A 13,135-nucleotide genomic window follows, 5' to 3' on the forward strand; every position below is an offset into this window, starting at 1 on the left:
TTAGAACCGGCACAAAAGTAAGTCTCACTGGTATCAAACTGTGCCAAATCATTTGCAACTACTATGTCCCTACATTTTCCTACCTTTTTCAATGATGCATAACTGATATTTTTTTTCAGTAATGCATTACTGAAAATTTAACTGATGCATACCTTGGTTATTTTTTGTATGTCCATAAACCTTTGGGTGCATTTGAAGTAATGCCTAAATTTCCTGCACTGTTTCCAGGTAAACAGGCATCATATTGGGGTTTAAAAAGAACAAACAATTCCTTTTTTTGCCACTCTCACTTATATGAGTTTATATGTCCAATAATACACATAATTCTTCTGAGACCACAGACTATTGTAATTGCTGTAACATCCTTGTCTGTTAGAATTATCAAAAGGGTGAATCTTCAGAATAGCTTGTATGTCCACATCCTGTATTTCTTTACATAGATTCTGAAGAATTCTATGTGAGCTAAATCCATGTATGCTTGAAACTGTCTTGTGCTTGTAAACTGGAACAACATCTGATTTAAGATTTGTTTCAAACATAACAAGGAAATTGATAATACTTGGATGTTAGTTGATGTTATAATATTTTTTTCCAGGTAAAAGATAAAGAAATTAGAGGAACCAAGTTCGTTGTGGCAGGATTAAAAGAAGGATGTTTTTACAAATTTAGAGTTAGAGCAGTGAATGCTGCTGGCATCGGAGAGCCTGGAGAAGTTACAGACATTATTGAAATGAAGGACAGAATTGGTATTTATCATTTACATTTACATTTTTAGTACCTCTAAGTCAAAGTGAGAAAAAAAAAACATTGAATTTTTTTTGTTCACCTCCCACAGTGGCTCCTGATATTAATTTGGATGCAAGTGTCAGGGACAGAATTGTTGTTCATGCTGGAGGAGTAATTCGGATCATAGCATACGTCTCAGGAAAACCAGCCCCAACAGTGACTTGGAGCAGGGATGGCCAAGCTTTACCAGAAGAAGCCAAAATAGAAGAAACAGCTATTAGTTCTTCTTTGGTCATCAAGAACTGCAAAAGGAGCCACCAGGGTCTATACACTCTTCTCGCTAAAAATGCCGGTGGCGAGCGGAAGAAGACTATTATTGTTGATGTGCTAGGTAAATAGCAACTTTAGTCCTTGTAAACAAGTAAAATTTCATAACATTCAGCATGTATACTTAAATACTGCATTTCTTCTTTGCTTTCAGATGTGCCAGGCCCAGTTGGAATGCCATTCCTTACTGAGAACCTGACCAATGACTCCTGTAAATTGACATGGTTTACTCCAGAAGATGATGGTGGTTCTCCTATTACCAACTATATAATTGAAAAACGTGAATCTGACCATAGAGCTTGGACTCCAGTAACCTGCACAGTTACAAGACAGAATGCTACTGTTCAGGGACTCACTGAAGGGAAAGCCTACTTCTTCCGAATTGCAGCTGAGAATATAATTGGCATGGGTCCATTCACAGAAACAACAAAAGAGATTGTCATTAGAGATCCAATAAGTAAGTATATTTTCAGGTTTGGATTACCATCATATAAGATAAATATGCAGAAAAATGCATTTATCATATTTTTTTGTTTATTCACAGCTGTTCCTGACCGTCCAGAAGACCTAGAAGTAAAAGCAGTTACCAAGAACTCTGTTACATTAACTTGGAACCCTCCAAAATATAATGGAGGTTCAGATATCACCATGTACGTTCTAGAGAGCCGTCTCATTGGAAAAGAAAAATTCCACAGAGTTACAAAGGAGAAAATGCTTGATAGGAAATACACTGTAGAAGGCTTGAAAGAGGGTGACACCTACGAGTATCGTGTGAGTGCTTGTAATATTGTGGGGCAAGGCAAGCCATCATTTTGTACAAAACCAATCACATGCAAGGATGAAATTGGTATGTATCTTTCTCATATTTCTTTTGAAAACACTGATTACATTTGCTGATTCCTTACTTTTTCTTATTAATGTTGCTGACATTTGTGTTTTTTAATATCGTCTTTCAGCTCCTCCATCACTTGATCTTGACTTTAGAGACAAGCTTATTGTTCGGGTTGGTGAAGCTTTCAGCCTGACTGGACGTTACTCAGGCAAACCTGCACCAAAGGTTACTTGGCTAAAGGATGATATTGTTGTGAAAGAAGATGATCGTACAAAGATCAAGACAACTCCTACAACTCTTTGCTTGGGGATACTAAAATCTGTCCGTGAAGACTCAGGCAAATATTGTGTTACTGTAGAGAACAGCACAGGATCAAGAAAAGGATTTTGTCAAGTTAATGTTGTTGGTAGGTTTTACTGAACAACAGTATTGTCTGTGATTTTTAGTAGCGATTATAATTCATTGAATTATATAAAATATAAATATTACAATGGGTTCTTTATTACAATAACTTGATTTATTGTATTCTCTTTTATACTGAAATACTATGTATTTATTTTGAGTACATAGTTAACTCTGGCTTGGTTTATTCAGCACAAATAACTTAATGTCTCTACATGCATTTAGACAATGTCAACACTGTAGAAAATGTCAATCACCAAATACCATATAAGCAATAAGGAATTAAGTTTGGCAAGTCAAATACTCATTAAAGAGGAATACTCTTGAGGTCTTGATTCCTTATTAAAACTGTGATGCCAAGTTTCTAATTTCATAATACATTTACTGTATTGACACTGTTTATGTCGTTAAGTGAAGTTCATATAAAAGCATGTGTATTCTTTATTTTTCCTTGAACAGATCGTCCATCACCTCCAGTAGGCCCAGTTATATTTGATGAAGTTCATAAAGATCATATGATAGTTTCCTGGAAACCTCCCTTAGATGATGGAGGCAGTGAAATTACAAATTACATTATTGAGAAGAAGGATGCACACAGAGACCTGTGGATGCCAGTTACATCTGCCACAGTTAAGACAACATGCAAAATTCCTAAGCTGCTTGAAGGAAAAGAATATCAAATTCGAATTTATGCTGAAAATCTTTATGGCATAAGTGATCCTCTCATCTCTGATGAGATGAAAGCCAAGGACCGTTTCCGTATGTTATTCATTTGCAATCTTACTTTGATACTTTAATCTTTACTCTGTTTGTAGTGCTCATAAGCTCTTTTTTTTTTCTTTTCACCCAGGTGTTCCTGATGCACCTGAACAACCAATCATTAAGGATGTTACCAAAGACTCTGCAGTAGTAGTTTGGAACAAACCATATGATGGAGGCAAGCCAATAACAAACTATATTGTAGAAAAGAAGGAAACAATGGCTACAAGATGGGTCAGAGTTACCAAAGACCCAATTTTCCCCAGTACTCAGTTCAAAGTACCTGACCTCCTCGAAGGCTGTCAATATGAATTCCGTGTTTCAGCAGAAAATGAAATTGGCATTGGTGATCCTAGTCCACCTTCAAAGCCAATTTTCGCTAGAGATCCAATCGGTAAAGTATTAAATTTCATTTCTCAAAATTTTAATGCACTTCTCATTTCAGTTAGAAAATCATTTTAATAGTTTCCTTTTTTCCCCATCTCTCTCTTTTTTTTTTTTTTTTTTTCTTTGCTTTTTTAACAGCAAAACCAAGTCCACCTATTAATCCGGAAGCAGTAGATAAAACTAAAAATTCAGTTGATTTATCTTGGCAACCACCACGCCATGATGGTAATGGCAAGATAATTGGCTACCTTGTTGAGTATCAGAAAGTTGGAGATGAAGAATGGAAAAAGGCCAATCTCACAGCAGATTCTTGTCCTGAAACAAAATACAAAGTCACTGGCCTTACTGAGGGTTTGACCTATAAGTTCAGGGTCAAGGCAGTCAATGCAGCAGGTGAATCTGAACCAGCCTATGTTCCTGATCCAGTAGAAGTAAAGGACAGACTTGGTGAGTTTAATAAAATCAGATGAGTTTACCTAAGAAGAGATATTTTTTTTCCTCATTTTCTAAAAACATATCATTTTGATTCCAGAACCTCCTGAGCTGATACTTGATGCTAACATGGCCCGAGAACAGCATGTAAAAGCTGGAGATACCCTGAGACTTAGTGCTGTTATTAAAGGTGTTCCATTCCCAAAAGTTTCTTGGAAGAAAGAAGATCATGAGGTCTCACCCAAAGCTGATATTGAGGTTACAGGAGTTGGCAGTAAGCTTGAAATTCGTAACACTGTCCATGAAGATGGTGGAATTTACTCCCTGACAGTTGAAAATCCAGCTGGTTCAAAGACTGTTTCAGTAAAAGTTGTGGTCTTAGGTAATCTTTTGATGTTCCTTTTATGTTGCATGTTTTTATCCTATAATTAGAGACTAAGAAATGAAGGAATATCTGGAAAATATCAATAAACTGAGTTATAAGAAATACGTGGTAGGCAAAAAACTACGAATTACATGAAATATATTAATTTATCTTGAAATTTACCAGGTTTTGTAAAAAATGCTTTGGTTATCAAATAAATAACAGATTCAATTTTTGCCAATACTAGATAAGCCTGGTCCGCCCAGAAATCTGCAAGTCAGTGAAGTTAGAAGCGATTCTTGCTATCTCACTTGGATGGAACCAGAAGATGATGGTGGCTCTGTCATTACAAACTATGTGGTGGAAAGGAAAGATGTAGCTTCTGCACAGTGGGTAACCATCTCGTCATCCTCCAAGAAACGCAGTCACATGGCTAAATATCTGATAGAAGGCACTCAGTATGTCTTCCGAGTTGCAGCTGAGAATCAGTTTGGTAGAGGCCCATATGTGGAAACACTCAAGCCTATTAAAGCTATAGATCCACTGCGTAAGTGTTTTTCAGTTATATGATTTGTTTTGTTCATATTGTTCTTGGTAATTTTTGAGGTTATCTTGTTGGTACTAATGTGACCATGGTACACTGCTACCATAGATTGGCCATCCTAGTAACCATTTTGGTTTTCTGTCTTAAAAGATCCTCCAGGGCCACCAAAGAATCTGCATCATGTAGATGTTGACAAGACCGAAGTTTCCCTTGTTTGGAATCGACCAGATCGTGATGGTGGTGCTGAGATAACTGGGTATTTGGTGGAATATCAAGAAGATGGTGCAGATGAGTGGACAAAGTTCCAGACAGTCCCTATGCTAGACTGTGTTGTTACAGGCCTACAAAAAGGAAAAATATACAAATTCCGTGTGAAAGCTCAGAATATTGTTGGTCTTAGCCTTCCAGATACAACTATACCAATAGAGTGCCAAGAAAAGCTAGGTAATTTTTAGTTTTTCATGTTGTTTCACTGATTCTTTCTCTCTTTCTTTAAGTATTTCCCCTGAAAAGGTAATTTCTATTTTTCTCTAATTTCAGTACCTCCATCTGTGGAACTAGATGTGAAGTTAATTGAAGGTCTTGTTGTTAAAGCTGGCACCACAGTGAGACTTCCTGCAATTATGAGAGGTGTGCCAGTTCCCAGTGCAAAATGGATTACTGATGGCATTGAAATTAAAACAGATGGCAGACACAAGATTGAGACTGACAACTATTCAACTGTACTTACCATCAAAGACTGTATAAGAAAAGATACAGGAGAATATCTACTCACAGTATCTAATGCAGCTGGCAGCAAAACTGTTGCTCTACATCTTACAGTTTTGGATGTTCCTGGCCCGCCAACTGGTCCTATTAATATTCTTGAAGTAACACCAGAACATATGGTTATTTCTTGGCGCCCTCCTAAAGATGATGGTGGGAGTCCTATAATAAATTATATTGTTGAGAAGCGTCAATCAAAGAAAGAAACTTGGGGAGTGGTTAGTTCTGGAACAAGTCACACAAAAATTAAGATTCCACGACTGCAGAAAGGCTGCGAGTATATTTTCCGTGTTCGGGCAGAAAATAAGATAGGCATTGGTGCACCCCTTGATTCAGAACCAACAGTTGCTAAACATATGTTTGATCCACCATCCCCTCCTGGTAAACCAACTGTTTATGATATTACAGAAAATGCTGCAACAGTGTCTTGGACCCTACCAAAATCTGATGGTGGAACTCCAATAACTGGTTATATGCTTGAACGTCGGGAAGCATCTGGTAAATGGGTGCGTGTCAATAAGACACCAATACTTGATATGAAATACAGAGTCACTGGTCTTTTTGAAGGCAACACATATGAATTCAGAGTTTTTGCAGAAAACATGGTGGGCTTAAGCAAACCATCTCCAAGCTCTGATCCAATAAAAGCGTCACGGCCTATCACTCCTCCTGGACCACCTATAAATCCAAAATTAAAAGACAAAACAAAAGAAACAGCTGATCTTGTGTGGACAAAGCCTCTCAAAGATGGTGGCAGCCCGATTCTAGGATACATTGTGGAATGTCAGAAAACTGGAACTACACAGTGGAATAGGATTAATAAGGATGAACTCATTAGACAGTGTGCTTTCAGAGTACCTGGGTTAATAGAAGGAAATGAATATAAATTCCGAATAAAAGCTGTCAACATTGTGGGAGAAGGTGAACCAAGAGAACTGGCAGAAACTGTACTTGCAAAGGATATTCTTTCTCCTCCAGAAGTAAGCCTAGATGTGACCTGTCGAGACTTAATTACTGTCCGAGTAGGCCAAACTATCCATATTACTGGTAAAGTAAAAGGCAGGCCAGATCCTGACATAACATGGTCTAAAGATGGCAAAGTACTAGTCCAAGAAAAGCGTGTTGAAATAGTCCATGATCTACCTAATGTTGAACTGCAGGTGAAAGAAGCCAAAAGATCTGATCACGGCAAATATATAATAGCAGCTAAGAACAGCTGCGGACATGCTCAAGCTTTTGCTGTTGTTAATGTACTTGACAGACCTGGACCGTGTCAGAACCTGAAAATAAGCTATGTCACAAAAGATTCTTGTATGATCGCTTGGGAGAGTCCAGTAGATAATGGTGGCTCTGAAATTACAAATTACATAGTAGAGTACCGTGAACCAAACCAGAGGGGATGGTCAATTGTCTCCTCTGATATCACTAAACGATTAGTAAAGGCAAATCTTAGAGAGAACCATGAATACTTCTTCAGGGTTTGTGCAGAAAACAAAATAGGTCCAGGTCCTTGCATAGAGACCAAGACTCCCATCCTTGCTATCAATCCTATTGACAAGCCTGGAGAGCCAGAAAATCTTCACATTGCAGAGAAAGGAAAGACATTTGTATATCTGAAATGGAGAAGGCCAGATTATGATGGTGGAAGTCCCAATTTAAGTTATCATGTTGAGAGAAAACTGAAAGATTCAGATGAATGGGAAAGGGTTCATAAAGGCAGCATTAAGGAAACACACTACATGGTAGATAAATGTGTTGAAAATAAGATTTACCAATTCCGAGTTCAAACCAAGAATGAGGCAGGTGAAAGTGACTGGGTAAGAACAGCTGAAGTTGTCGTGAAGGAAGATCTGCAGAAACCAGTGCTAGAGTTGAAGTTAAGTGGGGTGCTAACTGTGAAAGCAGGTGACACAATTAGAATTGAAGCTGGAGTCAGAGGAAAACCACAGCCTGAAGTTGTATGGACAAAAGACAAAGATGCCACAGATCTAACCAGATCTCCAAGAGTCAGTATTGAAACAACTTCTGACACATCTAAATTTGTTCTCACAAAATCAAGGCGTAGTGATGGTGGGAAATATGTGATTACTGCAACTAACACAGCTGGTAGTTTTGTAGCATATGCTACTGTTATTGTCTTGGATAAACCAGGTCCTGTAAGAAACTTGAAAGTCACTGACATTTCAAGTGATAGGTGTACTGTTACTTGGGACCCTCCAGAAGATGATGGTGGTTGTGAAATACAGAACTACATCCTCGAAAAATGTGAAAGCAAGCGTATGGTTTGGTCTACATACTCTTCCTCTGTCCTAACAAACTATGCAAATGTGACACGCCTCATTGAAGGTAATGAATATATATTCAGAGTTCGTGCAGAGAATAAAATGGGCACAGGTCCACCAACAGAAACACACCCCATTATTGCAAAAACAAAATATGATAGACCTGGACGCCCCGACCCTCCAGATGTCACAAGAGTTAGCAAAGAAGAGATGACTGTAGTTTGGAATCCACCAGAATATGATGGTGGCAAATCAATTACAGGATACATTTTAGAGAAGAAAGAGAAACGATCACTAAGATGGGTTCCTGTTACTAAGACTGCAATCCCAGAGAGACGCAAGAAGGTTACTAATCTCATCCCTGGTCATGAATATCAGTTCCGCGTCAGTGCCGAAAATGAAGTCGGACTTGGAGAACCAAGCTTGCCATCAAGACCTGTAGTAGCAAAAGACCCAATAGGTATCATACCACAGTATTCTACTGTATTTTATTTGAATGTTAACACAACAGATTCCTAAATTGCACAACTGTGTTCTTATCTGTAATTTTTATTGTCTTTCAGAACCACCTGGTCCTCCCACAAACTTGAGAGTGGTTGATAGCACAAAGAGTTCCATAACCCTTGCCTGGGGAAAACCAGTGTATGATGGTGGTGCTCCAATTATTGGATACGTTGTGGAAATTAGACCAAAAGTTGAAGGTGCTGATCCTGAAGCAGGATGGAAACGATGCAATGTTGCTGCCCAACTTATTCATACAGAATTCACAGCCACCAGCCTGGTTGAGAACCAATTATATGAGTTCAGAGTTTCTGCCCAAAACCAGGTTGGCCTTGGCCGACCAGCTGAACTGAAAGAAGCTGTGTCTCCCAAAGAAATACTTGGTGAGTTTTCCCATCCTCTTTGTGAGTATTTACATACAATCTTTACTTGCCATGGTTTTATTTTATTTCATGTGCTAAACTTTGCATTTTATGTCTTTAATTTTGTCTTTCAGAACCTCCTGAGATTGAGTTGGATGCAAGCATGAGAAAGTTAGTCACAGTCAGGGCAGGATGCCCTATTAGACTTTTTGCTATTATTAGGGGTCGCCCAGCACCAAAAGTCACCTGGAGGAGAATGGGTGTTGATAATGTTATCAGAAAAGGACAAGTTGATCTGGTTGACACTATGGCCTTCTGTGTCATTCCCAATTCAACACGTGATGACTCAGGCAAATATTCGTTGACACTTGTTAATGCAGCTGGAGAAAAGGCTGTATTTGTGAATGTCAGAGTCCTGGGTAAGTAATGAGAGAAATACCTCTAGACAATTTTTTAACTATATTGAATGTTCATTGCAGGAATTTTTATGATCCCCAGGTGCTACAGTTTTTGAGCAAAACTGTGCCAGCTAACACTAACTCCCCCTGTATAGGAAGCTGTTATCCCCCTTTAATTTTAACTTATTAAAGAAAAAAAGACTAGCATAAATTGAAATTTCTTTCTAGATACTCCTGGACCTGTATCGGACTTCAAGGTTTCAGATGTCACCAAAATGTCATGCCATCTTTCATGGGCACCTCCAGAGAATGATGGTGGTAGCCCAGTGACTCATTACATACTGCAGAAACGTGAGGCTGACAGGAAGACCTGGGGAACAGTCACTGCAGAACTAAAGAAAACTAGTTTCCAAATAGCTAATCTTGTACCTGGAAATGAATATTTCTTTAGAGTAACAGCAGTAAATGAATATGGGTCAGGTGTTCCAAGTGACATACCAAAACCAGTTCTAGCAACAGATCCCCTAAGTAAGTATGCCGTTATGCACGTTTTATGTTTTTTCTCTAATTTTAATAAGATTTTGCATTTTTTTAAAGTTGGTGTTTCTAAACTGGACAATATACTAACTACTCAATGATAAACATAAATATTTATGTGTCATTTTCTTTCAAATAATACAATCTATGAACATAGTACCTTTGCAATTGTTAAGAATTTTGCTCTTTTCCATATTGTCCTTGTTGAGTTAGTATAGATCGCATCCAATAACTCAACAAATACGCAATAATCAGAAAATCTTGGAAATTCAATGTTTAATGTGTTTCTTTTTTTTTTCCCCTGACAGGTGAACCTGATCCACCAAGAAAACTTGAAGTTACTGAAATTACAAAGAACAGTGCTACTTTAGGCTGGCTGCCACCACTGCGTGATGGAGGCTCTAAAGTCGACGGGTACATTGTTAGCTACAAAGAAGATGAACAACCAGCGGATCGCTGGACAGAATATTCAGTTGTTAAAGATCTCTCCATTGTTGTAGCTGGTCTGAAAGAGGGAAAGAAGTACAAGTTTAGAGTGGCAGCTAGAAATGCTGTAGGAGTAAGTTTGCCAAGAGAAACTGAAGGACTATTTGAAATTAAAGAACAACTCAGTAAGTAACAATTTGAATACTACCTATGTTGCAATATTCTGCTTTAATAATTAAATGAGCAAGAATTCTACTTCTTTGAGTCCCTGAAAGACATGCTTTATGAAGTCACCTGGAGGATTATGGTTAACTGTATTGAATATTTTGACAGGTCAGAAAGGATAAGACTTGACCACTAATTAAGAATTATTAAAGAATTTTGCAGGTATGGTTTCAGCTGGAACCAGAAGATAGGATCTAAAGAGAAATAATAAGTACCTTCAACAAACTTAAAATAAAAGAGAAAAAGAGTCAGAGTGGTATTTTGAGAGATAAATGGGGCCAAAAGTGGGAGCTGTTTTAAGATAAGAGAAAACAAGTTGTTTATATTGTAGACTTGATTGAGACTGTAAAGCGAAAGGCAGGGAGGACAAGTTGGCCCAATTAAGGTTGTAGGGTCCCTGAAGCACAGGAAGATGTAGGGGTAAGGGGCAGATGAGAAGAACCTTCTTCATTTGTGACATGGAAAGACCAAGAGAGAGGTACAGGAGCAAAAGAGAATGAAAACTACACCAAATGAATGAAAGTACACCAAACATACTGCGAGGTTTCTTTTGGAAGAAATCAGAAAGATTTTGTGCAAAAGAAGTAGGAGAAGGCTCTACCTGAAGAATAATTCAAGAGTATAAAAAGATTGACTGTGTAAATGGGTTAAGTTCAGTGAGAACTTCAGTCTTGCTTTTCTCCTCCTTCATGTTTGTCTTGTAGAAAGTCAGCAATAAGTAAGCAACAGCAAGTTCCTGATATAAAGGGGAATTATATGTCATGCATTAATAGTGCACAAGTCTCTACATAAACATGTGAGAAGGCAATCCAAACTCAAAAATATTCTCTTATAAACTGTAAAGGAATGTAAAAGTAAGACTGGAATAGATATTGCCCACTGCAGAATCTCTAGCTGTCCCTAAGTGTGTCGTGGTTTAACCCCAGCCAGCAACTAAGCACCACGCAGCCGCTCACTCACTGCCCCCCCACCCAGTGGGATGGGGGAGAAAATCGGGAAAAGAAGTAAAACTCGTGGGTTGAGATAAGAACGGTTTAATAGAACAGAAAAGAAGAAACTAATAATGATAATGATAACACTAATAAAATGACAACAGCAATAATGAAAGGATTGGAATGTACAAATGATGCGCAGTGCAATTGCTCACCACCTGCCGACCGACACCCCACTAGTCCCCGAGCGGTGATTCCCCGCCCCCACTTCCCAGTTCCTATACTGGATGGGATGTCCCATGGTATGGAATACCTCGTTGGCCACTTTGGGTCAGCTGCCCTGGCTGTGTCCCGTCCCAGCTTCTTGTGCCCCTCCAGCTTTCTTGCTGGCTGGGCATGAGAAGCTGAAAAATCCTTGACTTTAGTCTAAACATTACTTAGCAACAACTGAAAACATCAGTGTTATCAAAATTCTTTGCATACTGAACTCAAAACATAGCACCATACCAGCTACTAGGAAGAAAGTTAACTCTATCCCAGCTGAAACCAGGACAAAGTGGAACCTAAACTAAAAATTATCAGGTTGTTCCTACTGGTGATTCCACTTGAGAGAGAAGCAGAGAACTTGCATATGAAAACATAAGAAAAAGTAAATTAATATGCTACAGAAGTTGAATTTTATGTTTGTGTGTGATTTTTTTTCAGTCCCACCTAAGATTCTGATGCCTGATCACGTTCACATTAAAGCTGGAAAGAAACTGAGAATTGAAGCTCATGTATATGGGAAGCCTCAGCCAGTCTGTAAATGGTTGAAAGGAGATCAAGATGTACTTACATCCAGTCGCCTTGCTGTGCATAAAGCAGAAAAGTCTTCTGTTCTTATTATTAAGGATGTGACTAGAAAAGATTCTGATTTTTACACGCTTACTGCAGAAAATAGCTCTGGTACTGATAGCCAGAAAATCAGAGTGATAGTCATGGGTATGTTCCATTTGATTATTTTTAAACCCAGCTTTATACAAAACTATTTTTAGTATATTCTAGTGTTTGTCATTTTCTTTCAACCCTTTTTTTCTTAATATATATTTTTGTGCAGATAAACCAGGTCCACCACAGCCTCCATTTGATATTTCTGAAATAGATGCTGATGCTTGCACTCTTGCATGGCATATACCTCTCGAAGATGGTGGCAGTAATATTACCAACTATGTAGTTGAGAAATGTGATGTAAGCCGAGGAGACTGGGTACCAGCTTTAGCTTCTGTCACAAAGACAAGCTGCAGAATTGGAAAACTGATTCCTGGAGAAGAGTATATGTTCCGTGTTCGTGCTGAAAATCGTTTTGGGATTTCTGAGCCGCTTACTTCTGGCAAGATGATTGCAAGGTTCCCATTTGGTATGTCAGTTTTTAATAGTAGCATTTCTATTTTTAGTCCTCCTAGTAAGAAAGCATGTGACTGATATCAATCTTCGTATTTTTTTTCTAGATGTTCCTAGTGAACCAAAAAATGCACGTATTACCAAGGTCAATAAGGACTGTATTTTTGTTGCCTGGGATAAACCTGATAGTGATGGAGGCAGTCCAATCACTGGTTATCTCATTGAGCGCAAAGAAAGGAACAGTTTACTGTGGGTGAAAGCTAATGACACAGCTGTGCGCTCCACAGAATACCCTTGTGTGGGGCTCATCGAAGGTCTTGAGTATACTTTCAGAATTTATGCATTGAACAGAGCTGGAGCAAGTAAACCTAGTAAACCAACTGAGTTTGTCACAGCAAGAGCACCAGTTGGTAAGTCAAACATACCAATCATTTGCAACAGACTACAGTTTTTATGGTCATTTTCAATATATCTGCAACTCTTTATGATCGTCAGTTTGTCCTTAAGTTTATATTTTCACATTTACTGTGACTGCACTGTGAGCGCACTGTGTG

The 13,135-nt window shown here is 38.4% G+C and overlaps 1 protein-coding gene across 2 annotated transcripts in view; it reads left to right on the forward strand.

Annotated features, from left to right (window-relative positions):
• Nucleotides 1-13,135, forward strand: part of LOC142031228 (titin-like) — a 244,865-nt gene that overhangs the window by 179,376 nt on the left and 52,354 nt on the right. For both annotated transcript variants that reach the window (XM_075028344.1, XM_075028345.1), the window contains 19 exons: nucleotides 596-746; nucleotides 836-1,117; nucleotides 1,208-1,510; nucleotides 1,598-1,900; nucleotides 2,010-2,291; nucleotides 2,747-3,046; nucleotides 3,138-3,440; nucleotides 3,572-3,880; nucleotides 3,966-4,247; nucleotides 4,477-4,776; nucleotides 4,924-5,217; nucleotides 5,314-8,280; nucleotides 8,384-8,704; nucleotides 8,818-9,102; nucleotides 9,310-9,609; nucleotides 9,927-10,229; nucleotides 11,907-12,182; nucleotides 12,298-12,597; nucleotides 12,689-12,991. In XM_075028344.1, the coding sequence (XP_074884445.1) occupies nucleotides 596-746; nucleotides 836-1,117; nucleotides 1,208-1,510; nucleotides 1,598-1,900; nucleotides 2,010-2,291; nucleotides 2,747-3,046; nucleotides 3,138-3,440; nucleotides 3,572-3,880; nucleotides 3,966-4,247; nucleotides 4,477-4,776; nucleotides 4,924-5,217; nucleotides 5,314-8,280; nucleotides 8,384-8,704; nucleotides 8,818-9,102; nucleotides 9,310-9,609; nucleotides 9,927-10,229; nucleotides 11,907-12,182; nucleotides 12,298-12,597; nucleotides 12,689-12,991 (8,164 nt within the window). The remainder of the gene's footprint in view (nucleotides 1-595; nucleotides 747-835; nucleotides 1,118-1,207; nucleotides 1,511-1,597; nucleotides 1,901-2,009; nucleotides 2,292-2,746; nucleotides 3,047-3,137; nucleotides 3,441-3,571; nucleotides 3,881-3,965; nucleotides 4,248-4,476; nucleotides 4,777-4,923; nucleotides 5,218-5,313; nucleotides 8,281-8,383; nucleotides 8,705-8,817; nucleotides 9,103-9,309; nucleotides 9,610-9,926; nucleotides 10,230-11,906; nucleotides 12,183-12,297; nucleotides 12,598-12,688; nucleotides 12,992-13,135) is intronic.

The sequence above is a fragment of the Buteo buteo genome, chromosome 5 (genome assembly GCF_964188355.1).
Source record: "Buteo buteo chromosome 5, bButBut1.hap1.1, whole genome shotgun sequence".
Lineage (NCBI taxonomy): Eukaryota > Metazoa > Chordata > Aves > Accipitriformes > Accipitridae > Buteo > Buteo buteo.